General features: G+C 36.1%; 2 protein-coding genes across 2 annotated transcripts in view; both read left to right on the top strand.

Annotated features, from left to right (window-relative positions):
• The first annotated feature begins 622 nt into the window (after positions 1–622).
• Positions 623–6444, top strand: LOC116851148 (putative fatty acyl-CoA reductase CG5065). Its single transcript, XM_032830262.1, has 10 exons — positions 623–881; positions 1285–1424; positions 1984–2112; positions 3017–3142; positions 3197–3348; positions 3445–3554; positions 3750–3948; positions 4230–4472; positions 4539–4796; positions 5703–6444. The coding sequence occupies exons 1-10, from the start codon at positions 755–757 to the stop codon at positions 5797–5799; spliced, it is 1581 nt and encodes a 526-aa protein (XP_032686153.1). The 5' UTR covers positions 623–754; the 3' UTR covers positions 5800–6444.
• A 3090-nt stretch (positions 6445–9534) lies between these two features.
• LOC116851149 (mitochondrial uncoupling protein 2-like) overlaps positions 9535–13025 on the top strand; it is an 18491-nt gene continuing 15000 nt past the window's right edge. The window contains exon 1 of the mRNA XM_032830263.1: positions 9535–9671. The gene's annotated coding sequence lies outside the window, so the exon portion shown is untranslated. The remainder of the gene's footprint in view (positions 9672–13025) is intronic.

Here is a 13025-nt window from a genome sequence, read left to right as displayed (position 1 = left end):
TTACTGCAATTACTAATAGTCTCCTACGATCTTGCTCCATTTAAAGTATTAGGTAGCTTAAGAATCGGTTAGGTTTGGAGTCAGTTGTTATGAGTAGCAGAAATACGGTTAACGCTACGTCTTTGCTGTTCGCGGAGTTTACTATCACTATCGCGCTATTAGTTTTACGAAAGCAATTGATAATGTTTGCGTTGATAGTATGGATAACGTCTCCCCGAACACACCTTTAGGTATGCCACCCTTATAGAAATATCATACTAAGAATTATTAATAATTATTTATTATCCAGTATTTTTAATACTGAAAATAAGTAATTATCAATGATTCTTAGTATGATATTTCTATAAGGGCACTATAGTGGCTTTCGCATATATCATCTTTCTGAACGATACACTACTGTATTGGCTCATTCTTATTTCTAATAAATTATAATGTATTCATCCCAAACTGTATTCTAATGTATTTGCATAGTGAAAAGCGTTACTAGACACAAATCGCAGGGTTGTATGTTTTCATGCAGTCAGCGTTGAACTTTGCCAAACTATAATTTATTCATTTAAAACTGTATTCTAATGTACTTGCATAGTGAAAAGCATTACTAGATATAAATTGCAGGGTTGCATTGTTTTCACGCAGTCAGCGTTGAACATTGCCATACAGCTCTGCGGAAAGTCTTGCCGTAGCTAAGAGCTTAAAAGTAAAGACGGTATCACTATTACATCATACAGGTATTGAACACAGATAAGCTGACAGGATGAGCGACCATTTGTTACATACTAACGATTCCAACCAATCCAAAATAGGACATTGTTGGAACAAGACCAATATTCAAGAAACGCCGATACAAAATTTCTACGCGAACCAGTCGATTTTCATTACAGGTATTTATTGCACAAGTTATTATTGTATATATGCAATGCGATCAACAAAGAAATGTTAAATAAAAATTGATACATATACCGAAATCGAGGTTTTGAGGGAGTACTCGATTTAGATCCCGGATTACTGTCGCATTCTTCGAAAATTTGTTCCTCACCTTCCGCGAACATTTCAGTATTCTTCTTCAAAAAGGGGAAAAACTTTAAGCTTAACAGTGTTAACACGTGAATGACATTGAAAAACAAATTAGCAGTTTCAGTTCGTTCCTTTCCTTGACGAAATACATTACAATATTTACGAAGAGTTGAAAACAAATTCACGACGGATATAATATCAAAAACTGAAAATCAGTTCTATCAGTCGACGTAATCGGTCGAACAATAATGGTGGAATATAATTAATTAGGCGGAACTGGATTCCTCGGGAAGGTCTTGATTGAGAAATTGCTGCGAAGTTGTCCCAATATCTCTAAGATATACGTGATAATAAGATCAAAGAAAAACAAGAGCGCCACTAGCAGACTAGACGAAATTTTCGAAAGTTCCGTAAGCATAAATGAATGTTAGAAATTACTTAATATTTTGAAGCAATTTTTGAAGTCTATATTTAATCATCTCTTCTTGTCGCTCTTGCTTGTCCGACGAATCATACAATTTACGCTTACGATATTCAGCTTCAGGCATTTGAATTTCCTCATAGGGACCCTTCCTAAGGGATCTTTCAAACACTCAAAGAATCTGATTGAAAATAATTTCTTATGCGTAAAATTTTGAGTTGTTAAATATCTGAGATGTATGACGTATCATATCTATGAAATTGTAATTATATGATAATAGATCTCACGTTAGCCGTAAAGTACTATTACTAACGCGTTTTTTTAAGATTTAATTATTCACACTTATGAGGTTATGAGCTTGGCGAATGTCAGTTGTATGGCTTAGCGGGTGAGCGAAAGCGACAGAGAAAGGTGAATAGGCGATGCTTTTGAAAATCGCCTCGAAAATTCAAGTAATTCTCAGCAGTGGCATAAGTAATAAATAATGATGCTAAATCTTGTAAATTTGTCGCGGAATGTTCTTATATACTGTTATCGATGATACGTAGCTATTCGATCGGGTAAGGAAAGAGACGCCTAATTTTCGTGACAAGGTCGTGCCGCTCGTGCAAGTCAATGATTTGTATGAAGAAAGCCTAGGACTTACGAAGGATGACATTGATCTAGTGATAAATAAGGTAAGCAATTTAAATTCTACTCACCATCCTTGGCAAAGTTGCTTTTATTGTACAGTCGGAAGAAATGCATGGTAATGAGAACCTAATAAGCAAAAATTATTTGATGAAATTATTGATAGAATAATATAGCAATGATATTCAATACCACATAATGTTTTTTGATATATAGTTTTTATATCGTTACACCAAAATTAAAAACTTATTATGTTATATCAACATCGTCACAAAATACTTTGGCCTTTCAATCTTACTGAAACATGTTTACAATATTTGGAGAGATTATATATTGTCTAGTAATATTTGAAAAAATTCTAAAATGTTCGAAATCCATTTCTGAATGAACGGAATCTATATCTCTCGAGAGATATATTAAAAGTAAGCATTTCAAAAAGTTGGTCTAATATTCTTGGTTTACTGGGAAGTATACAGGTAACTATTATATATGAGATTTGTATTAAAATCAACGAGTTTAATAAATTATTTGGGTGTAGCTCCGGAAAGCACAAACCTCTGATTCAGCTGATTTTTTGTGGAAAGCTTCTCCTTAGCTCCAAAATGAAAACTCTTGAAGGATTTTTAGCGACAACATCCCGTTCGCTTGCCACTCGCGCTCAAAGTTCAAACTTTGTGTCCGCTGCTTCTTTGCGCGTCTACACATATGGGCGCGCGCGCATATGGTTGTGTGTATGTATGTGTGGGTGTGTGTACTTTTGCGTATTCTAAAAAATTATTTATTAACCTATATATGTTAGTTCTACATACGGTACTCGTATAGCTGTTACCTGTATAGTTAACGGCATCATATATTTTTTATTGAGTACACCTTTATTGAGTACACCTTATAACATGCATGTCTCATGGGAGTCTGATAGTAATTTTTGATTCTATTTCTATCTCATTGCAGGTATCGATAATTTTCCACTTAGCGGCGACTGTACGCTTCAATGAGAAGATTGAAATTGCTACAAAAATAAACGTATATGGCACCTGTGCTATTTTAAATTTGGCCAAACGTATGCCAAACTTAAAGGTAATTATTCGTTTCTAAAGTTTTACTTTTTATTTATCGAGTTTTCCTTCGTAGTCATTCATTTATGTATCGACTATAACTGCTAACTACTTCACCGCGGTAACACACGTAGAAGAGTGTTTCTACAAATACCCCATTGACTCTAAAGAATTTATCACACTAATGCGAGCGTCGTCTGAAAACACGATCGACGAGAAGATATTAAGGTGTATATTCTTATCATTTTATAATGCAATAAGTAAATTGGACAAGCATGTATAACATGTGTAGAAAATGAAAGTACAACTAATGATATTTGACAGAGCTGCCGCACAGTGGCCCAACACTTACACATTCACAAAAGCAATCACAGAAGTAGTTATTAGAGACAGCAGCGGAAGTTTACCGGTCGGGATTTTTCGGCCATCCATCGGTGAGTAATCAGTTATTTCAGGAAGATTGTTAGCAGTTGATAGTCTTAATCTGCCTTTCGAACAATGTTGAAAGTATATTTATAGTTTTTCAACGTCAATATTAAGACATTGATAATTTGTATACAAATATTTTATTTTTTCATTCTATTTGAAAATTTGTACAACATTAAAAGTTTGTATTTTTCTCTCCTTAGTGATGAGTACCGCCCGTGAACCGCTCGTAGGATGGATAGATAATTATTATGGACCAACAGCATTGACAGTTTCTTTCTCTACTGGCATAATAAGGTTTATCAGGGGCGATCCTGATTGTTTGGGGAATTTTATGCCTGCCGACATCACCATAAATGCTCTAATTGCCGCCGCGTGGGATGTTTTTAATCAACCGCAAAAGTATGATCCACCGTGATAAGCATCATTTTTACAGATACGTCAAATGCAATGTAAAAGTTCATACTAATGAGAATCTGGCTTCAAAGAAATGTGCCTGCATAATTCCTCTGTTTAACAGCTAAGAGATAAAATTTTCTTTATCTTCTAAAATTCCCGAGTCGTGATAAAATTTTTTTCATTTCCAAAATCATCGAGCCATCATCTGGATTTTCCCACAGCGCGCGCGCGCATATAAATAATTCTTACGTTTTATACTAATTTCTTCCATTTTCGAATTGCAGGAGAGGCGACAAAATGTTAATTTATAATAGTGTATCGACGAACAATGCGCCTTTGTTTATGGGTAATTATGTCAATTATCATCGATTAATCGTTCAAAAATATCCGATGAAACACTGCTATTGGATGCCAACTATAACAGTGGTCAAAAATAAGATTATATACAAAATGTGCATTTGGTTCGGTCACCTGCTGCCAGCTATATTCATAGAAATCTATCAAAAATGCATAGGTGCTCGGCAAAGGTATTTGAAGATAGCGCCGTATGTATCGGAGTAACTTTCTCGTTGATGTTATTTCATCTCTTTCAGAATATGGAAGTTGTACGAGATGTTTCACAAATATCAGAACGCAGTTAATTACTTTAAATTGCACAGTTGGACGCACAGCGAGGATAATATTCAGGCGATGTGGCGAAGCATGAACAAAAATGATCAGTTTTTATTCGACTTTAACATGAAAGGTTTCGATTGGCAGAAATATTTGGAGGATCATTTCAAAGGTGTACGCCTTTACCTGCTTAAGGATGATTTAAGTACTTTGGAAGAGAGTCGTATCAAATGGAAGAGGTAATATATTTTCCTTAATTTATATTTAATAATAATTTAATTAAGTAAAATAACATTACATATCATTAAAGATTAGAGTGCATTAAATTCGACTCAAAATTCTCAAAAATATCAAGGAAAGAAACTGATATTTGAAAAATTCAAGTCATTGACTTTTTTATAATAAAATTTTTATCTATTTTTTTTGCATGTGGAAATCTACATGATATAAATGAATATTCATCTTACAATCTTTTTTCTAAATTATCGAGAGCGCCTCAAAAATCGTGCCGACCATTACACAGAACACTTTATATATTTGTCATTGGGATATTAATAATTATATATACGTACATTAATAATTATTATATTTACATATAATTACATTATATTATTATATATTAAATAATAATAATATTATATATTATTATATTTATAATTATTATATTAATATAATATATTATAATTATTATATTAATATATTAATAATTATATACGCACATATATGTATACCATTCGCAGCTAAAAAGTTAACAAAAGTAATTTGTAACAGGTAACAGTTGATATTCTAACGTGAACAAATAATTTTAGAGAAGTTTTTGTCTATTTGAGGTGTTACTTTCTTTGTGCATCACTTTAAGTTTTCGTCACAGAAGCCGGAGAAAGTTTTTGCTACGCTAATTAGTTCACTAAACTAAAGAAAGTCAGAAAATATAGAGTTTCCAGAAAGTAACGTAAAAGAAAATTAGCTGGAGCGTAAATGTGGTTTTGGAGTTTACTGGACCCCGTTAGTGAGGTTTAGTGTTAATTGAAATTGAAATGTGTTGAATCATTGACAGTTATTATGAAATACAAATATATAATGTACAAAGCGCATTTAATTACATATTTTTACATTTGAGGTTAAAATAATATTTTGAATTTCAGATTGTATTGGATACATCAAGTGACAAAGATCGTATTTATATTCATCGTATTCATGTTAGTCTGGAAGTTATTTTCAGAAATATTTTCGAAATCTTGATTTATTCCATGCGCAATTATAATATTAATTGGGCGCAATAAGCACGCATTATATAATTTTTATGAGAGATAATATAAAAAGAATAGTGTTTATATAAAAATATTAAATTTTATCATAACTACATGACATTTCAAGAAGAATAATGGTATATTTCATTTTTAAAATGCAGAATCCGATATTTAAGCCAGCCAAGTAAAATACATTTGTCTTATACAAAACTTTTGTCTATTATTCTTTTTTTATATGCTTGTATATTATAAGTTTTTTTTTATTCTTTCTTATACATACCGAAATACAGAAAGCTCAAGATCGTCCCGGTTCGGTTGAAACTGGAAATCTAGAACGAATATATTTTCGTTCGTGAGAGAGTTAGTTTATCAGATTAAGATTAAAATTTAATGTGAGACATACGTATATATACATAAAATTTTTTATCTCATTGCATTTTATACATAAACACGTACATGTCTCATCTATTAAAAGAAAAGGACAAATTGTAATGAGAGATATTTATTTATTCTTTACGTTACAGCGATACTATATAATAATATAAAATTAGGACAATTAAGAATTATGGCGCATCCCGGAAAAAAAAAATTATATATAATTATATATAAATTTTTATTATTATATGTGATTATATATAAATTTTATATATATATATATATATATATATATATATATATATGACTTTATATATGATCATATCTAGTTATGTATGTCCATATTTAAAACGAAAATTGTCAAATGAAAAAGGGAAAACATAATTTGTTTCGATTAAACGTCGACATCATGGGCTACTATAAACATAAGCATTTAGTACAATTGTATCTTCACAATAGTATTCTTTTCAATGTCGACATATATAATTATATATGATCATATATAACCATATATGGACAAAATATATACACTTTTTTTTCCCGAGATATATCTTTTTTCTGGGGATGTATCTTGCGGATCGAACGACGCATGCGATGTTAACCAACGAGCTTATAAAGGATTCACACCGCGTCCGATATTCGACGCATAACGTCGATATCCAATAGGATAATTCCAATAGTTTTCTCGAGATAAAATCCTACCAACTAGAAACTTCAGCAAACAAACTTTATTATTAGATATCGGATCATCGATGCGGTGTAAATCCTACATTATCGACGTCTAGTCATCCTTCTTACTGGAAGGCAGAACAACTAACGACGGTGTCGAAACTAAAATAGTCCTGGAATAAAAGAAAATGTTATCATCTGGTATATGGCGGGGCAGTTGATTACGATATCTCCACGACTTAATGTAGGCTCATTCTGTATTTAAAAGACTGTAAAACTGTGGAAGAAAATTTCTAGAAACGGAAAGTAAAATAAAAATCCTTCTGTTCAAATCATCTCTGTTAAGGAAAAAATGTATTTTAATCAATACATTCGTATTAACAAAAATCATAGTTCTTTGTGAGAAACTTGAGCTCGTTCGTTTAATATTCATAACGTTAGAATTTTTTGACTTTGCCGTGGATTACTTTGACCCTCTATGGGTGATTATCGTTTTTAGAAAATAATAATTTGGAAATATTTGATATTTATTTTCGTGCTGGGTTGAACAGTATTAAATTTTTCGCGGATTAAGTTTTAATGTGTTGTAAAATGTTGGATCGCATGTCTCTGGACATTCAGTTAAGGATCTCGGATGGAAGAGGCTCTTATTGACGAAATCGTGACAAATATAATACGTAAGAGTCCGCTAGTGGATACACTTTATTTAAAACGACTTTCAAAAGACATCTAAAAAATGTTTGGAAGATGTTTAAAAAGAAAGTACGACGTCCCTTGGGAATTTGTGCCGCCTGGTTAGCTTCTCAACTGTCTCTGCATCTACCGTATGCTAAGTTAGGAATTTTTCAACCTTGTACGCGAGTTTCCGTGAGCTCCAAACATTCTCAGCATCAGCTTGTTGGATCACACTTGTACGTTTGAGTGAAAACTTTCCAAGCAATGACGATTAAAGCGTTCACGATGATGTTGATTTTGCAGTGAAGCTGTTTTGATGTTGATGTGACTTTGATGTTGACGGGTACAATATTTGCCATATTGTTGGGATCACAGATGAGAAATCGCAGTAGATTGTTGTAGCAGAACACCAATATTCCATTCGACCCGTAATAATTATCTATTCATCCCGTGATTGGATCGCGGGCATTGAAAGCGACTAGATTGAAAAATTAATGAGCGATTTAGGATTAATCCTTACACACACAATAAATACTGTTGTATTAATGAACTGATCTAACTGTTGTATAAATTAAACTGAGTAAACTTTTTTTTATAAATTGTAAGTAAATCTTCTTGATCTAGTATGTAATTTTATTATTAAAGTTAATACATCATATGTTATTTTAATTAGAGATGTGTGAATCAAAGATTTTTAATGTCGAATCGAATCGAATCTCAGATTTTAATTTCGAATTCGAATCGAATCAAATCGATGAAGTTTCATCTGAATCGAATGGAATGAAATCAAATAGAATCGTTAAAAGAATTTTTAATTAACATAATCATTGAATTCAGCATGAAAATACTTGACTTCAGTAACTAACAGAGAGAGATAACATTGATCATGTGATATCAGTTCATTTTAAGGTAAGAGATATATAATATATAGTCGATAAACGTGTATGAAATACAGTTCCAGCCTTGAAAGCTGCGCAACGACACATATCGACAGTTGTCGGTAAGAGTTTATCTAGAAGCCATTATCTTCTTTTAATATTTTTGAAGAAAATCTTAATGTATAGCAAACTTTTCAAGTCATACTAATTCCCGTAAGGATGGATGTCTTTAATAGTTCTTGCTAATGTGCGCGATCCGTATTCGAATCTTTTCGATTAGAAATTTTCGAATTATTCGGACTCGAGTTTGAATCGAATCAAGTAAAATTCGAGTAGTTCGCACATCTCCAGTTTTAATAACTATGTTTTTTTCGAATCAACACGCAACGTGTTACGTTACGCTGTCTCTCAACGCGCACGCGCGTGCGACCGACACCTTCTAATGGCCCAATTAACAAATAATCTATACACAATCGCGGAGTATTCCGGAGAGTACTAAGTGACACTTCCTCTTATCTGCGTTATAAATCTCCCGTGACACAGAACGAATTCGTCGCGGAAAGAAGGAAGAGGGAAAAAACCGCGGAAACGCGTGAACAAATATAAAACGAAGAGAAAAAAGATAACCGTTGTTATGCAGTCACTTACATTATGTAATGTCATGAGTGGATAGACCGCCGTCGCTTTCAAGCCTTCGAAATACAAGCGGCTGATGTCACGAGGCGTTAGCGCTTAATGCAAATAAATCTGTCGGCCGGACAGACGTCAGGCGACAATCGGAACGTGTGAAACAGCGAGTGGACAATGATGCGATTCGCACTTGCGATCGGACTTGACAGTCATGTCTCAGTCATATAATAGTCACGTTGTGAAAATCGCGCTATCGGCCAAATGGCGTCCGCCTGTTTCTTCTGTTGCCATTATCTCTTATTTCTCGTCCATTGGCCTCACAATGGCAGATTCCGCTTGCTCATGACCAAGGATTGCTCCCATGGATGCGGGTGTAGCGGTAACATCGCGTTACCCTCCGCGAGGAAAGGGTGCGAGCTCGTCCTCGGGGGCGCGCGCGTCAGCCCCCAGCTCGCTTCGCGAGGCTATCGATTTTACTCGCAAGCTCAGCTTTCCTTGGCCGAAGATGACGCCATGGCCGTCTGTTCATTGGCTGGGCAGACTTTGAACTTCCGCCATTGGCTGGCGAGCCGGTATATACACTGTACTCTCCCGTGACTCCTTCCAGTTGTGTTGTTACCCACTCACTGTACACTTGGTAAGTAGCCTGCGGATTTTGCACGCTACACTTACTACTCTCCGCGACGCAATTCAACGCAGCTAACGCTGCACATTACATTCGTTCACGATTGCGTTTACAATCGCGCGCGTGCGTCAATACGGGGCTCAATAAGTCACTTTTTTCATCTTGTTAATCTCGTAAAATTTCAAAACACTTCAAGTTATCACGTAAAATTCTAAGTTATTCTAAGATTGGTGCATTATCGCGCACAACTGTACTTCTTTAATCGATAACTAAATACGTACGTGGTCATTTGAAAGAGAGTATTTTTTTGCTCAGTTTGACCTGATATGCTAGCAAACAGCGGGAGACGTCGCCATCGCCGCTCATCTACACAGAGAGAACGATTTGGTTGAATCAAATAAACTCTTCTTTGAAACAAAATTTTTCTTATTGATCGAACAAAATTTTGTTTGACGCAACAAAAATATTTATTTGCGACTGTTCCAAAAAAAATACTTTCGTTGTGTCAACCAGATAATTTGTTTGGACTATTCCAAAGAAACTTATTTATTTGATTCAATAAATCGTTCTCTCTGTGTGCTGTATGACGCGTGATAATTTACGAATCTTGTTGGATTAATAACTCAAGTGTGATTGTTCGCAAAACGGTAGAGAGACTTTTTGTTCAGTTTGACTCTATTCGCGGCTCCTCCGTGAGTTACTGGACACTCTGTGTATGTCAAAGGTTAAATAAACTCGGGGAAATATAATTGTTGACTTGACACATATATCACGCCAGGCGCGTTATATGATATCTCCCGCTTGTCGTGTCGTTGCGTCGCAGTATTCGGCGAGGAATCGATGTCTGCTGACATTTGGACTGCAAACCGCAGTTTTGCGACGCTTTTATCGCGTCGATTCCATGAGACACGACAGCTGGCCGCGACACGTGACTCTCGAGCCAGTTTCCGAAGTTACACGCAAATAGTTTCGTCATCGGAAAATTCGCGGAAAACTCGTTTTGGGGCATTTTGGCGAGGAGCGCGACGTGGACGTAAGAATAGGGTGCGATCGATTTTGCAACGATGACACTACGCTGCCGCGCCGAACAATTGGCGGATAAATGGATATTCCACCTGTCGCTGTAACGTCTGAGTTTCACTGAGAAGAAGATAGTTGAACGCGAGAGAATCTAATCTAAACCAAAGAGATAAAAGCGTGGTTAATCTAACGAAAACTATAATCCATGCAACACAACGTCTAAAATTGGGACATAAGACGTCTTAAAGACGTCTTAAAGACCTCTTGGGGATGTCTTACATTCCGACGTCTGAAAAACGTTTTTAAGATGCCTTTCAGACTAATGTTCCAATTTTAGACGTTGTGTTGTGTGGATATTATCTTTAGCCCTATCGTTTGGTTGTCCTAACACAAAAATGCTAACATGCGTACAAGGCTATGATTACTAATATTAGAAAAATCTTTTCCACCATAATCTGTAACGATTATTTCTCTCTATCTTTATGTGATTACAGTTACAAATAGCAGATATTTTTCTCTTAATGCTTCTCCGACTTCTCGCGAATCTGCTACCTTGTACTACGTGTACGATACTACATGTATGTAAATGCGTGTTAGGCGAAGGATAGCCGGCCTCGCGTGGGAGAGCTTCTCCACTGAGACCGAGTTCGCTAGACGCATGCTCGATGGGTCGATTTTTGCGCATCGCGTCTTTATCGACGTCCGCAGATCGGGGCAGTCGCGGATGAGACGCGTCTTCGATTCGATACTCTCACATTTTTTCTTCTCTTCTCTTTTATTCAGACTTTGATGAGGACGATGTAGAACAGGCAGACGCGAGCGAGCTGGCCGGTTGAATTAACTGCAGACGTCGATAGAGACGCGATGCGCGAAAATCGACCCGTCGAGCATGCGTCTAGCGAACTCGGTCTCGGTGGAGAAGCCTCTCCCACGCGAGGCCGGCTCGCGTTCACCTAACACGCATTTACATACATGCATACATGTAGTATCGTGCACGTAGTACAAGGTAGCAGATTCGCGAGCAATTTCGCGGACAATTTCGCGAAGCGCAATGCAGCGAATCGAGGACGACTAAGTTCGCGTGTGTACGCGAAGCGCAGACGGTCGCGACATCGATTCGCGAAAAACTCGCGCGCAGCTGGACGAAGCACGACGAAGGGCTTTCTACCGGGAAGAAACGCTTTCGCGTGTAATTCTGGGTTGCAATTTCGTTCGTCGCGCCTCAATCATGTGTGACTCATGTACGCGAGTCGTCGATCGATCCGTCCATCCACTGTTTGCGTCATATTTTGCGACAAGCAACGCGAAAGCTCGAACTTGACACACTGTGACCTAGAAAGGTGCGGGCAGGTCCGTGTGAGATCGTGAGCGGTGGAATTTCTGGAGGGATTAGTTACATTTAACCGATCGGTCGGTGTAACAATTTTCTCTTATTTATAACTAAAAAATTTACATTTAATTAACAGTTTACATTTAATTAACATTTAATTTACAGTTAATTGCGAGATAATAAGGACTTTTTTGTTCAATTTCATCTAATGTACAAGCACACAATAACACACATCGCCACTACCATGTCGCGCGTGATTATTCACCAATCTTCTTTAATTAATATCTCGATTATTATTGCGAATATCGCAAGACGGCATAAAACTTTTATGTTCATGAAGGAGGTTTGGGGCATCCTGTATACAACGTGTGTAACATTAATAATTACAACATCGCGAGAAAGAAAGAGAGAGAGAGAGAGGGAGGGAGAATAAATTATAAAATCGATTTTATACAGTCGCAATTATTGATGTTATTGAACTGGTTTTAGGTTGCCGCGTAAACGCAATTATTGAGACGCAATTATCGAGACGCAAAATTTGGTGATAATCTTGACGCAATCTCGAGATAAGAAAGGAACGCGTAGAGTACGGTGACTAATTCGGTTGGAAATGAATGAGAATGATGTGTTGGTATCGGTTACTGCGTTTTGCGAAACACCGGAGTGACGATACTTCACCATTTTCCGCCTATTCCGCGCTTTTCCGTCGACGCAACGGGAATAATCGATACGCACCTTTCGTCCTTCGCGCCGACGTGTCTGCGTGCGATGCAAGGATTCCGCTTGAATTCCGCGTTTCGAAGGCTATCTCGAGTTTTCCGAAAGGAGGGCAGAATGCGATTAGCGTATGATTAACGCTTTACAATCGCGACGTGTATTAATTTGATAACTACATTCATTTAACGCGCCTCAGTTTATTAGTGATCAATGCTCCACTTATGGGGTATTTTGTAACTTTATAACACGCAAATGAAGAGCGTTTTTGTCACTCAGTCAATAAAAAAAAAAAAAAAAAA

Source organism: Odontomachus brunneus, unplaced genomic scaffold (assembly GCF_010583005.1).
Source record: "Odontomachus brunneus isolate Ranch 3 - 2012 unplaced genomic scaffold, Obru_v1 Obru_scaffold_167, whole genome shotgun sequence".
NCBI classification, from domain to species: Eukaryota; Metazoa; Arthropoda; class Insecta; order Hymenoptera; family Formicidae; genus Odontomachus; species Odontomachus brunneus.
Note: the sequence above shows the minus strand (reverse complement) of the source record. Positions and strands in the feature narration are given on the sequence as shown.

Bases quoted from the DNA above. Each gene is read 5' to 3' on its own strand.
- LOC116851148 (XM_032830262.1), top strand. From the start codon at position 755: ATGAGCGACCATTTGTTACATACTAACGATTCCAACCAATCCAAAATA. The intron at 882-1,284 runs GTATTTATTGCA...ATAATTAATTAG, and splicing joins CCAGTCGATTTTCATTACAG to GCGGAACTGGATTCCTCGGG. The intron at 3,555-3,749 runs GTGAGTAATCAG...TTCTCTCCTTAG, and splicing joins GATTTTTCGGCCATCCATCG to TGATGAGTACCGCCCGTGAA.